Genomic DNA, 18,779 nt, shown 5'->3' on the forward strand with positions numbered 1-18,779 from the left:
GGTTTTGGACTGATTTTTTTATACCCCTTAGGAGCCAGCAGTGATTATGGGAGGATGTATTGCCTCAGTCATACTTACTTCATCTTTGATGAGTCTTAGGCAAGGTTGCTGCCTCCTGCATGTGTTTCCTGACTTCAGGAATCTCTCCAGCTCCAAATTGTCCCCAGGGAAGGGGGATGGCACAAGGGATGCGCTGTCACCTCACTGCTCTCCTGCAGTTTTCGGAGGGCAGCTCAGCGAGTCATTGCTGCCGGGCAGTATCAGAGCACAGCTCATCTGGACTTGATGCATCACCGTCCTGGTGTTCCCGGTCTGACGGCCACCATCACACCCCAGCTACTCCTGCTCTGCTGCTTGGCTAATTTGCCAAAGCTTGTTGATGATAAGCTTTCATTGCAAGCTGAGACCCACGCAGAGAGAGCATCACGTGTGTCTGAGGGGCTGGATCACCCCCTGCTCCTGGCTGGTGCTGTGGCATCTGGTTGCACCTACATGGTGTAGATGTTGGGTTTGTGTCCAAGGTGGTGACAGAGGGGACTGACCTTGTTTCAGGACCAGTGCCTTGGTCCCGACCATGGCCCAAAGCAAAGCTTCTGGCGAAGCCCACCCTCTGCCTAACCGGAGGATGGGGCTGAGTTCCTCGGCGTTGGGTTTGATTTAGGGTGAAGATTTAGGAAAGGGTTTCCAGAACAAAAAATCCCAGACTTACAGTAACAGAGGGGATCAAGAGCTTCCAAAGTGAGTGCTGCTAGTAAAATGATCTGCTGAGCATCCTCAGGGTGTCTCTTGGCACATATCTCAGTCTAGGGGCAAGGTGGCTCTTACTGGGGACAGCAGGGTCCATCCCCACCAGAACTTTATAATCCTCTGATCCCTCCTGAACTCCAGTTTTCTATGATGTGCATGTGGATGGCTTATGTGCCATCACCAAACACGCTGAGATGGGGAGCATAAACCGGTCCTGGGCTATCGCTTCTCCCCAGTGTAGATGAGTTGGCTGATAAGGGTCCTTACCCCACCTCCTCGGTGAGAAGAGGTGGTATCTCCAGCCAGACGGTCATCTCTACCTGTGAAAGGTGTCTCTTGGCAGTCTCCTGGGGACAGCACAGCCGCGGCTGCCTTTCTCTGTCCCCATCCCACGTGCCTCAACGCTTCCATTTCCCTGTGCCCAGACGGTGCTTTCCTGGCCAGCGCTTATGGTGCCACTCAGCACCCGTCCATCACCTGGCCGTCGGTCCTCCTGCTCACCCACACAGCCTGGGCAGGGATTGCCCCTGCTCTGGTATCTGCAGCCCTAGTTCCACGATGCTGTGCTTTAAAGCAGGTTAAGAGCTGGGCTGACATGCACGGGTGGGCGAGCGGTGCCCACATCTCCTGCTCCCTCTCTCCCACTGGTGCTCAGACCTTCTCTCCGCCTGACAGATGTGCTGGGGGACGTAAAAAGGGACAAGTCATGGTGACAGGCTGCAGCCAAGCACAGCCCTGCCCATAGCTGAGCGCCCAGCCTGTGCCCTGTCCTGCAACGCTGCGTGAGATGCGTCGTGTTTGTGAGTCACATTGGATCCACACTTGGTTTGCGCTTGGGTTGGCTCAGGAAAACCTCCCTGGTTTTGTGTGAGCTCGTGCGAAACACCCCCAAATCCTCTCCTCTCCCCTCCTCTCCTCTCCTCTCCTCTCCTCTCCTCTCCTCTCCTCTCCTCTCCTCTCCTCTCCTCTCCTCTCCTCTCCTCTCCTCTCCTCTCCTCTCCTCTCCTCTCCTCTCCTCTCCTCTCCTCTCCTCTCCTCTCCTCTCCTCTCCTCTCCTCTCCTCTCCTCTCCTCTCCTCTCCTCTCCTCTCCTCTCCTCTCCTCTCCTCTCCTCTCCTCTCCTCTCCTCTCCTCTCCTCTCCTCTCCTCTCCTCTCCTCTCCTCTCCTCTCCTCTCCTCTCCTCTCCTCTCCTCTCCTCTCCTCTCCTCTCCTCTCCTCTCCTCTCCTCTCCTCTCCTCTCCTCTCCTCTCCTCCTCTCCTCTCCTCTCCTCTCCTCTCCTCTCCTCTCCTCTCCTCTCCTCCCCTCCCCTCCCCTCCCCTCCCCTCCCCTCCCCTCCCCTCCCCTCCCCTCCCCTCCCCTCCCCTCCTCCCTCTCCCTCTCCCTTTCATCCTCCATGCAGGAGGGCAGCTAACAACACCCCCAAAGGGGCTCAGGCTGCCATGAGGGGCCTGAGGACATTCAGAGCAGGTCCCCTGCCGCCCTTGTTGTCCCACCGCTAGCAGAAGGTTTCCTTACCCTGTTCAGCCCTTTGCCCAGGCGCTTGAATCCTTCCTACGGATGAGAACAATATCAGCACCAGCAAGACTGACACCCGGGCTCTGTTCAGAGCAATGCAGGCTGTGCCAGAAGCAGGGGGTAATCAGCACAGTAATTAAATGTGCAAATAATGGGAATTTGGGAGTTATAACAAAAGGCAGAGAAATAATCCGGGGGGGCTTGGAGAAATTAGGAACACAGAGCAAAATCTAATCAAGCAGAAAATAGCCCGACTGGAGCCAACAGCTGGGGGCTAAGGCAGCTGGCCTCGGAGCGCTCCTCCCCTGGCATCTGGGGGTGTCTCCAGTGACATTTTTGGGGTAGAATAAGAGTTTTTGGAGAGATCTGTTCCTGCTTGGTGAGCAGGGCTGGCTGCAGGCTGGGTTCTTGGGAAAAGTTCCCAGATGTGCGCTATTGGTGGACGGCAGATTTTGGATGTAACATTGCTGGAAATAATCACCCAACGGAGCAGCCTGGGGATGGAGGTGGAGGAAAGATACCTGAGACCCATGGGAAGCTGGGTTGTTTTGGGCAAAAAAGTGGTTTTTCATTGCAATGGGTTTGCTGGGGCTTAAATATTTTGTGCAGACGTACCGTTCCCAGCTGCAGCGTATCCCTGAGATGAGCTCGGACACACAGGGTGTTCTGGCCGGGGGGAGAGAAGCAGAAAACATGAGCTGGTTTTGGTCTGCTGGACACAAATCCCCTTGCGAGCATCCTGGGAGGCACTCGGGGTAGGGGAGAGCAGCAAGCTGGAGCCAGGCTCTGGTGCAATCGATTCATGCTCATGCTAAGTCTTGCCTGGGTTTCCATGGGGGAAATCCAGCTGTTGCATCCCTGCAGAAGTGGCCCATGAGGCTGGAGGTCAGACACAGGGGACTCGGTGCTGTGCCATGGGCATCTTGGGGACCAGACCTCAGGTGGCACTGGCAGGGCTGCGCGATGTCCCCGGCTACTGCGCTGTGGTCGTTCATGGGGGCATGTTGCCTCGGAGGACCTGCAAGAGGACATCCCATGGGATGGAAGGACCTTCTGTCTGCACCAACGGAGACCCCAAACCTGTGCTGCACAGGCGGGGATGCCTCCATCGGACAGCAGGCACCGCAAAGCCTCGTTGATCCGATCCCAGCCTGACATCCAAAGCTATCTCAGACTCTCACTCAGACCTGTCTCCCAACAATCCCTGCAAAAAACACCCCACCATGTTTGCTCCAATGTCCCTGAGGGCCTCAGAGGGATGAGCTGCAGCTGCCTCCCGGCCCCTCCAGGCACTTTCTGCCAGCACCTGAAAGGACCTTTCAATAAGTCCCAATCAAAGAGGCAGTGTGGAGAGGAATGAACTGCTCTGATGGGAAAGTGCATCCCACCAGCCCCCTCCCCATCCTTGTTTTCCCATTTCCCGAGGTGACCTGGCAGCAGGCTTGAAGACAACACAAGGCAACGGCCCTTAAACTGCAGATCTCATTGCTACCGGGTGTTGCGGCTGCTGAAAGTTCACCTGGGCCCAGCAAGGCGTATGCAGCAAGGAAAAGGCTGTTAAAGACAGGATCGCCTCTGGCTCGGGATGTCCCAGAGCCCCAGATGGCCAAAGCCCAGGAGAAGGTAGCAGGGAACGCTGGACGCATCTTTTCCTTCTTATCCCCCAGCTGGGAGACCTTTGCTCTGTCCCAGGGCAGCTGTGTTTGGGTTCAGTATCCCCAGATATCTTCCAGCTCAGAAATGCAGCCCCAGAGACTGGAAAACAGAGGCACTGAGAGCACGAGCCACGGGGCAGGACCAGACCCGTATCCCACCGGCTGCAATGGATGGGACATGCAGAGACCACAGGGCACTGGGACCTGGGATTTTAGGAAAAATCCCCAAGCCATAAGCTGTGAGGTGCTGCCAGTGGGGCTGAGCAGCCCCAGCACTGGGACCAGTAGCAGGGCTTGGCTAAACCTGCAGGCCCCTGCTCCCAGCTCGCATCCCTGTGGGGAAGGTAGTCCTGCAGGCTCAGAAATAGCATCAGGGGGGCACGAGCCAACCCTGCCCCACAGCCTTTTGCAGCGGGGGGGTTATTCTGGGGAAACACTGCGGGGAAAACCAGCCCAGGGATGTTTCTCTGCCGGCCAAACCTCCGGGGAGGGTTTGTTTGGCCCCAGCAGCTATAGCAACAAGCCCTGCTGCCTGCTGCAGCGCTGCTCGCCCCATCGCCCGTGTGCCTGCCCCAGCCATGGAGGTGGGGGCACCAGGGGACCCCCATGGGGTCTGGGGGGACACCCCAGCAGGGACCTACATCATCCCGCACGGGGTAAGCCCTGGAGAGTGGTTCTGTCTCTGGATTTATGGGATAGTGAAGGCTCACGAGGGCGGGGAAAATGGGATGGAGTGGGAGGAGAGAGGGGCTGGGGTCAGGATTTTGGTTGGGCACTGGGGGTTTGGGGCAGCAAAACTGCTTTTTGCAGAATGCCTCCCTGCTCCCTGCAGACCCTGGGACCCCAGGAAGGCCACTGCTGCACAGGGACATGTCCCCAGGGGTGGGGACTTGCCAGGCGTGCAGTTCATCCAGCCTTGCAGGGCTGCACCCCCGGAAAGATAGGGGTCAGTGCAAGCTACCCCCTCCTCCAAGGCTCTCATCCCTGCTCCCCTCAGGGCCAGCATTGCTCTCCTCCCCGCCACCAGCTCCCATCCCCTCTCCTCCCTGCCTGCTGCTCTAACAGGGCGCTAAATTAAACCAAGAGTGGGAGATCCCTGTGGTTTTCCTTCCCCTCCTGCCTTTCAGCTCCGGCCCCAGCAATCTCCCCAGGGAGCCGTGCCCGTGCCCCAGCAGCCGGTGATGATCCTCCAGCAGCTTCCCGGGACCACAGCTGCCCTGGTCCCTGCTACCAGACCCCAGCATGTCCGGGGAGGTGCGTGACAGTAGGTGTCGTAGAGGTCAGCGTTAAAACCAGCTTAACTTCATCCTCTTCTTTTTTGCCAGCCTTTTCAGGATGAGGGGCAGGCAGGGGGGCTGTGCCCACCCTCCGCAGCCTCGCAGGGCTGGCCACACCATGCTTTGATGGCTGCTTTGCCTGATGGGATGCGATTTTTTGTGGTTTTATCAACCTTGAAGTCTGGGCTGGCTTTAGCCAGGGGTTTTGGACTGTTTTTTGAAATCCACTTGTCTTTGCTAACCAAAACCCCGTTTCACGTGGGTGTAGGGACCATAACTAGGGAAAGTCAGGGTGATACAGGCTCCTTGGCTACACTAGGTGGGACCAGAGAGGGACACAGCCAGCTCCAGAGCCCGTGGGACGTGCAAGCAGGAGCAAAGACCAACTACAGGGGCTTCACCCAACCCTGTGCAGCACAAGATCCAGCAATCTGGACTCGGGGAGCAGACAGCAGAGACAGGGGTGTTTGTGGTCCCTTGGACATGCCATGGGCGAAGCTGTGCAGCATTGCAGGGAGGGGGGAAGGTTGAGCTGACTTTAAAAATACATGGAGGAAAGGGCACACTGAAAATCAGTGTGGAAAGAAAACGGAGACCCCAGCCCCTTGCAGCCCTGTGGTGGAGCTGGCTGCCTTTCCAGTGGGACGGGTGGGACCCATTAAGAGCTGCCAGCCCTTCGCATGATTTCTCCTCCCAGTTCAATGCCTGGCTGCTGGCCTGCTCCCTCCTCACAGCTCCGGCTCCGGCCACCTCCTGCGTTGTGCTGCAATGCTCCTCACTGGGGTGGAGCTGCCTCATGGGTGCCCTGGAAGCCCATCCCTGCAGCTGTGAAAGCATTTTGGGATCTGGCACATGAGGCGTGGGGGATGCCTAAACTGTGTTTTACCCAGGCTCCAGCTAACGGGGGCTCACAGGTCTCAGGCAGAAAGCCTGCAGGATCTCAGAGGCAGCCCCTTACAGGCATTTTGCAGGGGAACTTCACACCCGTGGCAAATGCAGATGCTTTAGTGGGGATGCAGAGCCAGACACCGTGCTTCCTCGGCAGCTGGATGGCCCTCAGCAGCTGCCCTGCAGCTTGGGCATCCAGCCAAAGGGACTGGGGTGATAACCTGTATGTGCACGGCCACCCTGGGTCCCAGCTCCTCACCCAGCAGGAGCTGGGGAGGCACCGAGCATCCCCAGCCTGCTCCTCGCCTGGACACAGCTCTGTAGTTGCTTGCCTCTGGGAATGGAGATGGGATCAGGCCCTGTGGTCCAGCCCCAGCTCCTGCCTCCTTAGGGGGTTTCTGAGCTCCCCCCATGCGTGATGTGGTGCAAAGCAGAGCTGACCCTGGCGTGCTCCCCATGTGGTGACACCCCGAGGACACCAGCTCTGCTGCCTGGTGCCAAGGCAGAAGCTTGCCAAGCTGCTAAGTGCTGCCAGGACCAGAGCAATTCTCCTCCAAATGGGTGGTAAGTCTGATGCCTCCAGCACCACTAATCACCTTTTGTGAGCAGCCTTCAGCAAGCCAGACCAGATGTTTAATCACATTTGCAGAGAAGAAAAGGCTGAAATATGGCTATTTTAAAGCTTTATCCAAGCAAAATAATTTTTAAATGCCACATGGGCCTTCCAAATTGGGGTGGGGGGAGTCTGGCTTAGATCCCACTGCTTGGGCACATGGTGCCGCCCCATCCCAGGCACTCATCCCATGGCTGCGTTTCTCATGCCCTTGCTCTGATGCACAGCCCCTTACTCTCTGGCAGATTTAATCGAGTTGATGATGATTCAAAACTCCCAAATGCACCAGGTGGTGATGAACAGCCTGGCTGTGTCGGCACTGACGTCCTTCGGGTTTGGGCCATCCCCAGACACTGCCCAGGTAAGGGTTAGGGCTGCTGGGACCAGAGGACCAGGGGACCAAAGGGCCAAAAGGACCAAAGAGGTGGGCAGAGGGACCTTTCCAGAGCTGCTCAGGAGACCGGGGTGACCGTGGCCTGCTTTGGTACAGCATGGGAGCCCTCTAGGCACAAAAGCTGGGTGGTCTCAGCCCAGCTCAGTCCAGGCTCTGCAGCCCCTTGGGGTTTTGGGGCTTTTTGTGTTTGTTTGACCCCCCAGCTCTGCCAGCACAGATCTCATCCAGGGTGCTTGGAGGAGACTTAGCCCAGCTGGGATGAGCCAGGACCCTCCCTGCGTGCTGCAGCGTGGGCAGGGTGCAGCAGTGGGCTGCGGTGGCCGAGCAGCAAGGCTGAGCCCTATTTGTTAGGCAGGATGGCTCTGCAAAGGATTTAATTTAAAAGTCCATCTTGAACCAAAATCATATTAAACATTTCATGTCTGTGAGGGGAAACAAATACTGCCTTCTCGGCAGGGGCGAGAGCTGGGCTGTGGGCAGCTGCCTTGCTCGCTGCCAGCTGGCATCTCTCGGCATGCACCCTCCCGTGCCACCCACCCAGCGCCCACCAGTTCACTACTGGCCAAGACCAGACCCTGACTGTCACGTCTCAGCAGCCGGATCAAAGGGGCTTTTCCCAGCAGCGTTTGGAGGTCCCATCCGCGGGGCTGCCACCTCCCTGCGTCCCCATGAGCCGGGTTCCCACGCTGGCTGACCGCGGGCATTCTGTGGGATCGAGCCCACCCAGCCAGACCCCGGGAGAGCCGCGCCGTGCTGGTGGCATCACAGCCAAGCACAGCTCCGTGGGAACCCTCTTGCTGGTGCTTTGGGGAGCAGCTCCCCAGGCAGACGGCTGCGAAAGGGGCCCGGCACAGCCCTGCCTTTTGTTCCTCCCTGCAGGCGATGGCGGTGCCTTTGCAGACGGGAGAGGAAGAGGAGGCTGTGGTTTTCCACCATCACTATGTCCCCTACCCTGGTCCTGCTCCTATCCTGGCGTGGCCAGTCCCAGCACAGGATCGGCGACCGGCGGCTGTGCGGTACCTGGGCACAAGCTCATTAGCTGAGGATGGGGAGGTGTGAGTAACGAGGGTCCTGCTTTGTGCCACCCAGTGCGGGGCTGCGTGCGTGTACCTGTGGTCCCTGGGGTAACAGGATGTCCAGCCCAAGCTGGGACACGAGGGGCAATGCCAGGCTGGCACTTACTCCTGTCCTTGCTCCTCTCCGGCAGCGCAGTGCCCCCGCCTCCACCCCCTAGTGCCACGGGGACCGTGGGAGCCGATGTCCCACCAGCATCAGGTAAGGGCACGTTCTCACCATGTCCTTCAGTGGGGAACATCTTGCCCTCAAGCGTGCACCAAATGGGCAGCCCCTGGTCAGAGGCTGAACCTTCCCTGCTCCCTCCCTCCATCGGGTCCTGGGGGTGGCCCTTGCACATCCTCCAGGTCCCCTTTTCTCTCCACAGAGTACTATGACATGGTGGAGAGGCTGTGAGCTCCGTGCTTCCCAAGATGGCTTCTGCTGCATGTCCCAGCCCTCAACCCCAGAAGATCCTGCAGGTGCTGAGCTTGAGTGCTCCATGATACACGTAGTTTTGGGGTGGCTTGCAGGGAGGAAGTGAATGTACCCAGTGCACTTTGCTGGGCATATTTGCTTCCTTCCCGCAGGCCACCCCAACGCAGAGGGTGTCACGAAGCCTGTCACCAAACCCCAGGTGACAGCATGGCCCCAAACAGGGACAGGTTTTATCTCCATGCTCTGCAGAGGGCTCACCTCCAGCAGGTTAGGTGTGACATCCCAGTCCTGGCTGGACAACGTGTCTCTGCCAAGCCAGGACAACTCTGCGGCACGAGCTGTGCTGTGGAGGAGGCGAGTGATGCCAGCCCAGGTGGTCCTGGTCTTCATTAGTCCCTTCAGATCTCAATGCAGCACATTGCCTGTAATTAATTTGCTTTGTTAAGAAAGCGTCCTGCTGTCACTAATTAAGCATCTGTAATTACCCAGACTGTTGGCTTTGTGCCTGAATGCAGGGCTTCCTCCACACTGTGGGTGTGAGGGGGGGGGTGTGAGCCTCTTGCACCTGGTGGGAGGGGTGTATCAGTGGGTGTTGGGGCAACGCGGGGAGCTGCGGAAGGTTGGTGCTGCAAGCAGAGGGGGGATGCTCCTGGCTGAGCACAGTATTGGGAAAGCTGGATCTGGCCTGTGTCTCGCTTCTGGTGGGGATGTGATCGGGGCAACAGCCTGGAAAGGGGTGGTCATGGATTCGGTGTCCCCTCTGCTCACCAGAAAGAAAGGGGAAGTGGGGACAGATGCATTTTGGGTGCTGGAAGCTGTCCCCTGCCTCTGCTGTCTCCCCAACCCCACTTAGGAGTGACAGCCCTGCTCTGACCCAGCGTGGTTACAGGCTAGTTGTCAGGAGGCTTTGCCTTAAGCGCAGAGCTCCTAGCAGGAGACTTCAAGGCTGGTGGTCATGTGGAGCTCGGAGCATGCAGAAAGATGGTGCCTAGGCAGTTGCACCTTAAATCCCCTCCTTCTGCCCCCATTGGGCATGAGGACTGCCTTGTCTCTCTTGTCGCGTCCCTATGGCAAGGAGGGTTTATCTCCCCCATCCCAGGACTGAGCCGTGCTCTGGCACAGGCAGATCTTCCCCTGCAGCGAAGCTCAGCCTGGCTCCTGCTGAAACTGGAGAAGAAGCTCCCCAGCATGGAGCAAGAGAGCCATGTCGGGTTGTGGCATGAAGGCACATCTCCAGCTGGGAGCAGCCCAGGAGGCTGTGAGACTGGCTGGGCAGAGAAGCAAGAACAAAAGTGAAGGAGACCATCCAAGATCTGCGCTGAGTTTGGTGGGGAACCAGGCTGGTGCATGAAGGTTTCCACATCCATATAGACAGAAAGGGAAGAAGGAGGAGAGGAGTCACCTGGGGATGGGATGGACAGGAAGGGTGGGCTCAAGCTATGACCCAGTCTTAGCCTAAATATGAGAATAATGACAGGAACAGGAGGATGAAGCAATGGGGATTGCAATACCCACAGTGGAAGTAACCCCTGGAGCCCTGTCTGGGTCACACTGGTTGAACCGGGGCACCCTTCAGCTGACAGCATGGAGAGCATCACACAGCCAGGAGCCCAAAGGCATCTGCTTGCACCCACATCAGCAGGGACAAGGAGAAGGTATGGGGGGAAAGAGCAGCCATGGGCATGGAGAGGAACGGAGCAGGGGAGATGCAGAGTGATTTTGCTGAAGGCAGGTCGTGTCAGATGAGGGGCAGGGCTGCTGGCTTTGACCCAGGTGGTGTGATGCCTCTTCCAGCATGGTATAATGGGACGGTTTGCCCCAGAGTGCTGGTGGGGTTGTAAGGGGAAGGCACAAATGGAGCTCTCTGCTCACAGGCTCCTGCCCCAAGGGTCAGAGACCAACTGATGGGTCCGGGCAGCAGCATGCGGATGTCCCTGGCAGGGCTTGGGGTGTGGAACAGCCAGACTGGGAGATGCTGCTGGTGACTGAGACCAGGCCAGAGTTATCTCTGCAATGACAAGCACTTGCTTTTAAAAGCAAGACCAGAGTTTCTGCAGGGCAACCCAGAGCTGGCCTGGATCCTGTGCGCTCGCTGCGGAAACAACAGAGGGGAAGGAGAGGCTAATTACAGCCCTGAGCTGTAACTGCACCTATGTAAACACCTAACGCAATGCAGCCCCTGGCTGCCAACTGGGGCGAGGGCTGGCGTCTCCTTCAGCCCAGGGTGGGAGCCGGGGGGGGGGGTTTTCAGGGCTCAGACTCCTGTGGCATTGCTTGGACCTTGGTGATAGATGCTGGGCCTTGGCAGGGGAAAGGCAGAGGGATTCCTGCGGCCCAAATTTGGGGCAAGCAGAGAAATGGGGAGCACTAGCACCACGTGCCTGCTGCAGACTCGGGCAGAGAGCAGCAGGGAGATACTTTCCAATAATCTCTGCAGGGTGAGGTTTGGGGATTAGCCACGATGCCAACAGGAATCGATGACAAGCCCTGCCAGAGTGATGGGCACGGACGAGAACCAGCTCCCACTGTCCCTAATAGCTGAGATTCCCCTTTCCCAAGGGCTGTGGCCAGCGGAGGTACCCAGAGCATGGACGCTTTTGTGGGCAACAGACCTGATTGCATCAAGTCGGAGGTACTGCAATGGCTTTTAACAGCCCAGGAGGGCACTTATCATCAGTGACACCTTGGGTGACCCAGGGTCCCCGGCGTTGACTCACCACCACTCTCCACCCTTGATGGGGTAGCCTGCCTCCTGTCTGAGTCAGTCCATCCTCAAGCCTCATCCTCAAGGGTGAGACACACACAGCACCTTCCCCTGGACCAGCCCCAAACGCCCACACGTTGCTCTGCTGATACATCTGATTCACCTGCCACGCTCCGCAGCATCCCCTGCTCCACTCGCCCTGCTCCTGGGGATGCGGGTTGAGCTCCCCAGCACCCTCCCGCTGGGGCAGCACGATGGAAGTGGTCCTGCTCAACGGGCTGCTGCTCCTCCTCCCCTTGGCAGCCCTGCTGCTTTACCGGTACAACGCCACCTTCCACTACTACTTCAAGGTGGCCTTCTTCAACTGCTGGATCGTGGCCGTGGCCACCCTCCTGTGCCCCTTTGCGGCTCTTCGGGGACGCTCTGTGGAGAACATGAAGTGAGTATGGCCTGGGGATGTGCTTCTGACGTGGAGATGCTGGGGCTTGGCTGCGATGGAGGAGTTCATGTGGTCTTGTGGACACACGCTCTCTCCTGCTCTGGTCATACCCACAGCCGTGTTACACCCGGTGGTTGAGATCTGGGGCCACAGGGAGGGCTGTGGTCATGTCCATGTGGCAATGAAGGGTGCATCTGCATCTTGTGTTGTGGTGACGAGGCGCTGGCCATGCCCAGGGAGGGTTATGCCACAATGGAGGTGGCCAGCTGGGTTGGGACTATCATTGGTCCCTGGAGGATGAAGTAGCGTAAGAGGGATCATTCTTGGCCATCGCAAAGTTGGGGTCATCAGTTGGGTGAGTGACAGGGGGGTTTGGCAAAGGTTGGAGGTACAATCATTAGCAGGGTGCAAATGCACACCCGTCGCCATCTTCCTGGCAGCGCAGCCAGGTCTTGCTCAGCGGGAGCCCCAGGACCGCGCTTTGTCACAGGGATTTTGGGATGTCTCGGTGCCATCAGCTGTCGGGCATGGCGCAGTCATGTCCCAGCGAGTTGTGCGCTGGTGCTGTCAGCTGTGCTCAAGGGTGGTGGCAGCTGAGATAATGTTGCTGTGCAACACAAGAGGAAGGTCTGGTTGCTTTCAAGGGTGTTGCAATCTTGTTACTGGATTCCTGGGCATGATAGCATACCAGAAGGGATATAATTATGTCAGAGTGAAAAATGTCTGAGCTTGCGATATTTGCTGAGCTCAAGCCATCACATATTTGTGCTGACGGGTTTCGGGCCCTCTGCAGGAGTGTGGTCAGAGGTTTGATGTTATCAGTCCATTGTGTAGCCTCTCTCCCTCGTCCTTTCTGTGCAGAAATGTTGTGCACACCCACACGCATCCAGAGGTGCTCCAAGAACTGGCGCAAACGCTTCCGGCTCAGTGGAAATACCTGGTGTGATGCAGCAGGGAATCACGCTGCCTTATCTTATCCCACCGACACCTCGCAGCCATCCTCCGCTGGAGCAGCACGCCCAGCTGTTTCCTCCTCAGCCTCCAAATCCCAAAGCCTCCGGCTTGGATCACATTCCTGACATTAGTCCTGGCTTTGGGGCATTGCCACAAGTGTTTTACTTCTCTGCAGACACAGGGATCTCTGAGCCTGCATCTCCCAAGGGACGGGGGGTGGTTTTCTGATCCAATGGACACTCTAAGCACCGTGCCTACTTTTCCCTCTATGCCTGCTTCTACTTTCTCCTCCCAAACTTCTTCTCATCCCTACCCGGTTGCTGAGCTCTTCCTGACAGCTCTGTCCCCTGCCATGCCCCCTGTGGGCTCCCTGGGACCAGTCACTGCCACATATGTGGACCCTGGCATGGGTGCTCTTCATGCTGTAGGTTGGAGAGTGCCCCATTTCAACACTGAAAGCATACCAGCTTTTTATCTCCACTGTGGGTGCTGCAATCCCCGTTGCTCCATCCTCCCTCCATTCCTCTCGTTATTCTCATACTGAGCATCACCCTTCATCGGCACGGCCATCCTGATGTTACCCTTCCTGTCCAACCCTCCCTGGATGGTGACACCACTCGTCCTTCCTCCCCCTTCCATCTGCACAGATGAAACCTTCATCTCTTCCCAACACTGCAGGTCCAGTGAAGCTATTCTTTGTGATTCCCTCTAATGAATGAAGCTGAGCTGGTTTTCCCTTCCCTGCTGTCTTCCCCCTCCACCTGCAGCACAAAACTTGATGCCTGCAGCGCTGCCCTTTGGCTGCTCTGCAGGGACAGTCCTTGGAGACATCCCCATCCCTGCAGACCTGTCTGGCTCAAGACTGTTCCTCTGCATGTCCATCTTCGGTCCTCGCCCATCTACGGCTCAGCACCTCTCAGCTACGAGCCACCTCCTCTGGCTCTAGGTATCTGCAGCGCGGGCTGCGAGCCTGGTGTCGGGGTTTCCAGCCTGCACACACAGATCCAGCTGTGCACGTGGGGCAGCATCAGGGTGAGGCCCACCTGGGCAGAGGCTGTTGTCGTCATTGGGATGTGATGATTTGCACCTTGGCTGCAGGCAGACATCTCATCATCTCATCCCTTCTCTTCTTGCTTTCCCATTATCCCTAGACATCAAAAATCTGGTGTTTTTTTTTTTTTTTCCCCCCCACCAGCTTGTGCTGGCCTCTCTTCTTCACCAGCAGCTCCAATGCAGACTTTCTGCCACTGATACAGCAGCTGGTCTCAGCTTGGGGATGGTTACGAGGTTAGCTCTGAGCTATGCAGGCTACAGATGTGCTTAGAAAAGCAAAGCATCACTGAGACTGAACACAAACCCACTTTGGGACACGCTATTTGCTCATGTAGACCAGATCTAGCCCGGCCCATCTTGCACATCCGTCCCTGAGTGATTGTGAAGGGCTGGAAAAAAATCAAGCAGCCCTCCTCTGTGTCAATCTGCTCCCCACATGTTCCTCTGCCCTAGGCTCCTGCGTGCCGCGATCCTGCCCCTCAAACACTTCTATGGCATCAAGATGCAGGTGTGGGGCTCAGAGCAACTGAACATCAAGGAGCCCTATGTGATAGTTTGCAACCACCAAGCTTCCCTTGACCTCATGGGTACGTGCAAGCAAGAGGGGGGACTCATCACTGCATGGGCAGCCTTTGGGGTGCTGCAGGGGTGGACCAGGCTCACCCTGGGGGTGTCCCAGAGAGGCCAGCACCAGGATTTGTACACGGCAGTGAGGTAGGCATAGGCCAGAAGAGCTGGTGGGCCAGGAGCTATGGGTGTGTTGCAGAGAGAGGGTTGGGATGATGGAAGATGATGCCAGGTCACTACAGCCACAGGGCTGGTTGGTTTCGGATGCTACTGGGCAGGGACGGATCCTTTCCTCTCCCATCCGTCCTCCAGGCATGGTGGAGGTCATTCCTGACCGCTGTGTGCCCATCGCCAAGAAGGAGCTCATGTACATGGGCCCCGTGGGGTGGGCCTGCTGGCTCAGCGGCATCATCTTCATCAACCGCCACAAAAGAGCAGATGCAATTGATGTCATCTCCCAGACGGCCAGGACCATGTGGTGTGAAAATGTGAGTTAGGGCTGGCAGCAGAGGGGGTGTCGGGGAGCAGACTCCAATGGGGATAGGGGCGTGCATGGAGGACTGACGTAGCAGGTCCCATGGTGCTCTGGTTGGGGTCCATGCTCACGTCTCTCCCTATCCCATGCAGCTCCGAGTGTTGATTTTCCCTGAAGGCACCAGGAACCAGAACAAATCCATGCTGCCCTTTAAGCGTGGGGCTTTCCACTTGGCTGTGCAGGCTCAGGTAAGGCCATCCTCCTCCTCCACTTGCCTTTGATGGGGTGGGGTCAGCATGCACCCTGGGGAAGTGGGATGGGGGATATTAGGGTCTTTTGGGGTCTGCAGTCCCCAGGGACTGTCACCCTGCTGCGCAGGACCCAGGGAGGGGATGGGGACCTGCTGAAGCTTGAGGCATGGCAGGAGCTGGAGTCCCACCACAGGAGGGAGTCTGTTTGGAGGACACCCCTGACCCTCCATCTGCTACAGGTTCCCATTTTCCCCATGGTGATCTCCCCATATTGGGACTTCTTCAGCTCCAAGGATAAGAAATTCACTTCTGGTAAGTGATGGACAAGAAGCCCCTTTGGCAGAAGGCAGGGCTGGTAGTGGGCATGAGGCATGTGGGGCTTGGAGGTCTCTTTGTGGGACACTGAGGCATGGGGAGGCAGCTGGTGGTGGAGAACGCTGGTGGGATGACCTGGTTCCTGGTGGGTTCATCTAGCGGCATCCCCAGCCTTTCCATTCTCTCTCCAGGGACGTGCACCATCCGAATCCTCCCCAAGGTAGAAACCCAGGGCCTGACCCCAAAGGATGTCCCTGAACTGACAGAGACTGTCCGCCAGACCATGGCTGATGCCCTTACCGAGATGTCTGCAGATCACTGTGGGGACCAGCACGCTGAGCAGCCTCCGCTCCCGCGTGGCACTGGGGCTGGTGCTGGTGGGGGGATGGGCAGCCCGCAGTACGAGCAGGACACAACCTGGACCAGCAATTAGGCAGAGGGACCAAGGCCCTTGGGGACGTAAGGGAGGTGTCCCCTTGTCCCCTGCAGATGTGTCTACCAGACCTGCCACCTCCCTGGCAGCCTGTGAGAGCAGGATGGTGCCCTGGCACAAGGGAAAGCAGGGAAGTGCATGATGGGGACCAGGCAGCACCCCGAAAACAGTGCAAGGTGCCCCCAGAAACCCCTTGCTATGACTGTGCATCCCCTCCCCAGGGCACTGCCTGTCTCCCCCAAACCCAGCATTGTGGCTGGCCCCCTGTAGCAATCCTCATCTGCCTGGTGGCTCCTGCCTGCACAGTGGGTAGGGGAGAGGGCTGGGGGTTTGCTGCACCATTTTCCACCCCTGACGCTGTGACTCGCAGAGGGGTTCACCCAGGGGCTTGCTGGGTTTCTTCTTCCAGAGGCTCCTGCAAGCTGGCAATGCTGTTCAGATGGAGCCAGCTCTGGGGAGGGGTCCAGAGTGCAGTGTGTGGCATGGGGGGGTGGGCGGCAGGAGGTCCAGGGGATATTGCCACGTGGGAAGAGCATCCTTGATGCTGAACTATGAGATAAGAGTGCAAGATTAAACAGTCCGTAGCTGGTGGTGTGTGTGCATGGTGTCCTGCCTGCCCCTCGGGTGCTGCGGGGAGCATGGGGAGGGGGTTCTGTCTCCTTACAGCCACGTGGGGTGCCTGCATCACTGCATGCAGAGCATCCCTATGGACACCACAGCTTCTCCATGGGGTGCAGCGCTGGACGGTGTGAGGAGCATGTGGCAGGGTGAGAGTTGCACTGAGGTGGTCTGCCCCTGAGGTAGACCTCTCCCTGCCTTAAGGACAAGCAGTAAGTGCACAGGAGGAGCATCCATTAAAGCCCAAAAGCCTCAGAGAGCAGAGGTGCCTGGATTATGCCCACCCGGAGCAGGAGGGACCTCCCCATGGCCTCTGGACCATGGCACAACCAGACCCATCCACCAGCTACTATCTCCCCTGGCCTGTTCCCTGCAGCCAGGCAGGGCTTTGGGCACCTGCTGGCTGCTTCCCAGCTAAGCAGCTCCTCTCCAGCCACCCCAGGGTGACAGTAGGGCAGGGAGAAACACAGTGCATCGTTGTCCCCAGTGCTGGGAGCAAGGTGGGCAGGCTTCACCTCCCATCTCCAAATAACATGTGCAAACCATGGCCAAACAAGGGCACAGCACTGCAGTTTGGATTGTTCTCGCTCTCAGGGGGGGCTGGCTCATTCTGGAGGAAATTCTGCAAAACCGTGGCAATTGTCTGCCCAGACGGATACCACTCGGCAAAAATATTAGCAAGAGAGTAATATTTTCCAATATTAGCAGTATTAGAAAAGAGGCTTCCATGAGTAACAGCTCACTGGATCAAGAACCGCCATGTGGAGATGGTCAAGGGCAGCAGGCACACAATGGATCTCATTTCCCAGTAAGTCCCTTTATTCCCTTCCTTCCTGCCAGGGCTCCCTACATGCAGCTTAGCCTGTCAGCTCTGAGCTGGCTCAGCAGTCCCACCACATGCCCACCACCATGGGTGTGGTTTGGCTGCCCAGAGCCTTGAACCCAGCAAAGCTTGGGGCTGGTGGTTAAACATTATCCCAGCTGGATGGCTAGGTCCCAGCCAGAGACCTCTCTGGCTTTTGCTTGCTGCCAGCAGGGAGGCGAAAACTTGAGAAGAGGAAGAACACCCAGCACGGGGGGCCTCTGGGACCACCTTGCTTCCACGTGGTCCCCCAAGCTTGGGGTCTGCAGCTGCCCTGCCTTGCCTGCTACTTAGCATCCTGTACCTCACAGCTGGAGCGTCTGCCAAGCCGTAAGTCCTCTCTGTGTCTGCCTCTTCAGGCCTGGTGGGAGGGTGGTTGGTCTCAGTGGTGGGACAATTCTCGCCCTGACTGTGGTCACCGGTTCGGGTGGACAAGCTGGGGGTGGTGGCTTGTCCCCATGGAGGACTTTGCACCTGTGGTCTCTGGGCTGCTTTGGTGTAGGTGCAATCCCACGCACAAGCCAGTGGGTGAGCAGAGCCTTTCCTCCCTCTGCAGATCAACCCCTTGGCTCTTTCCCAAGGTGTTTAGGCAAAGGGGGCTCCGCTCTGGTCTGTGCATTGGCTCTGGGCAGAGGTAGAGGGGGCAAGGCTGGATGGTGTAGCGCTTCAGGGAGCATCCCGGGCTGGGAAAAAAACAGGTGCCCCCTGCCTTGAGAGTCTGGCATGGAGGGGAGCACTGGAATTTGGTAGGGGGTCCCTGCTCTCCTCCACTATCGAGGTGTTCCCTCCCCAGGCACTACGTGGTGCTCTTCCCCTCTGTGATCTACTATCCATACACGGGCAAAGTGCTCGTCCACCTCATGGACCTGGACGAGCCCGTGCGGGTGACCCTCCCCTGGCAAGCAGCCATGGTGCCCGCAGCATGACCCTGGAGGAGCAGGGCAGCGGTGTCCTCCAGCTGGACTGGCCCCGCTTCTCCAACGTGAGTCATGGCCCTGTGGCAGGGCTGAGGGCCTTGGGAAGGGGTGTCCATCTGATGGAACTGGGCTGGGGGAACTGAGAGGGGACATGGGGTCCATCCCAGATGGGCGACGAGTGAGCTAAAGAGTCGGGGGACATGGGGCACGTAGAGACCTTGTGGGAATTATCTCCATCATCCTCCCATGTACACCAGCCCCTGGTGCCTTTGTGGGACAATGGGGTGGTGACAATGGGGGACAGGTATGATGACTCGCTGGCATCCAACATAAAGTCTTTGCAACCATTTCTGCTGTTTCCCTGGGGCAGATTTCTACTCATCCTGCAGGACTCTATGAGGTTGCGAATCTTCACATCTCCATCCAGGGAGGTTCCCTGCAGGTCTCTGAGCAGAAACAAGTCATGGTGGAAACTATGGAGCTGGGGACCTTGGTGCAGACAGACAAGGATGTCTACAAGCCTGGACAAACAGGTGAGGGGCAGGAGCTGCTGGAAGAGCTTGGGATGGGATCCACAGCTTTGGGTCCCAGGCCTTAGTGCTCACTCCTG

General features: G+C 57.7%; 2 protein-coding genes across 2 annotated transcripts; both read left to right on the forward strand.

The window, feature by feature from the left end:
- The first annotated feature begins 4,496 nt into the window (after positions 1–4,496).
- PRR29 (proline rich 29) lies at positions 4,497–8,560 on the forward strand. The gene is made up of 6 exons (XM_086478124.1): positions 4,497–4,578; positions 5,074–5,172; positions 6,942–7,057; positions 7,970–8,145; positions 8,298–8,365; positions 8,532–8,560. The coding sequence occupies exons 1-6, from the start codon at positions 4,497–4,499 to the stop codon at positions 8,558–8,560; spliced, it is 570 nt and encodes a 189-aa protein (XP_086334250.1).
- Positions 8,561–11,539: 2,979 nt separating this feature from the next.
- AGPAT1 (1-acylglycerol-3-phosphate O-acyltransferase 1) lies at positions 11,540–15,772 on the forward strand. Its single transcript, XM_009952000.2, has 6 exons — positions 11,540–11,724; positions 14,185–14,318; positions 14,611–14,786; positions 14,926–15,021; positions 15,264–15,336; positions 15,531–15,772. The coding sequence occupies exons 1-6, from the start codon at positions 11,540–11,542 to the stop codon at positions 15,770–15,772; spliced, it is 906 nt and encodes a 301-aa protein (XP_009950302.2).
- The last annotated feature ends 3,007 nt before the right edge of the window (positions 15,773–18,779 follow it).

Source organism: Leptosomus discolor, chromosome 25, assembly GCF_034619465.1.
Source record: "Leptosomus discolor isolate bLepDis1 chromosome 25, bLepDis1.hap2, whole genome shotgun sequence".
NCBI lineage: Eukaryota > Metazoa > Chordata > Aves > Leptosomiformes > Leptosomidae > Leptosomus > Leptosomus discolor.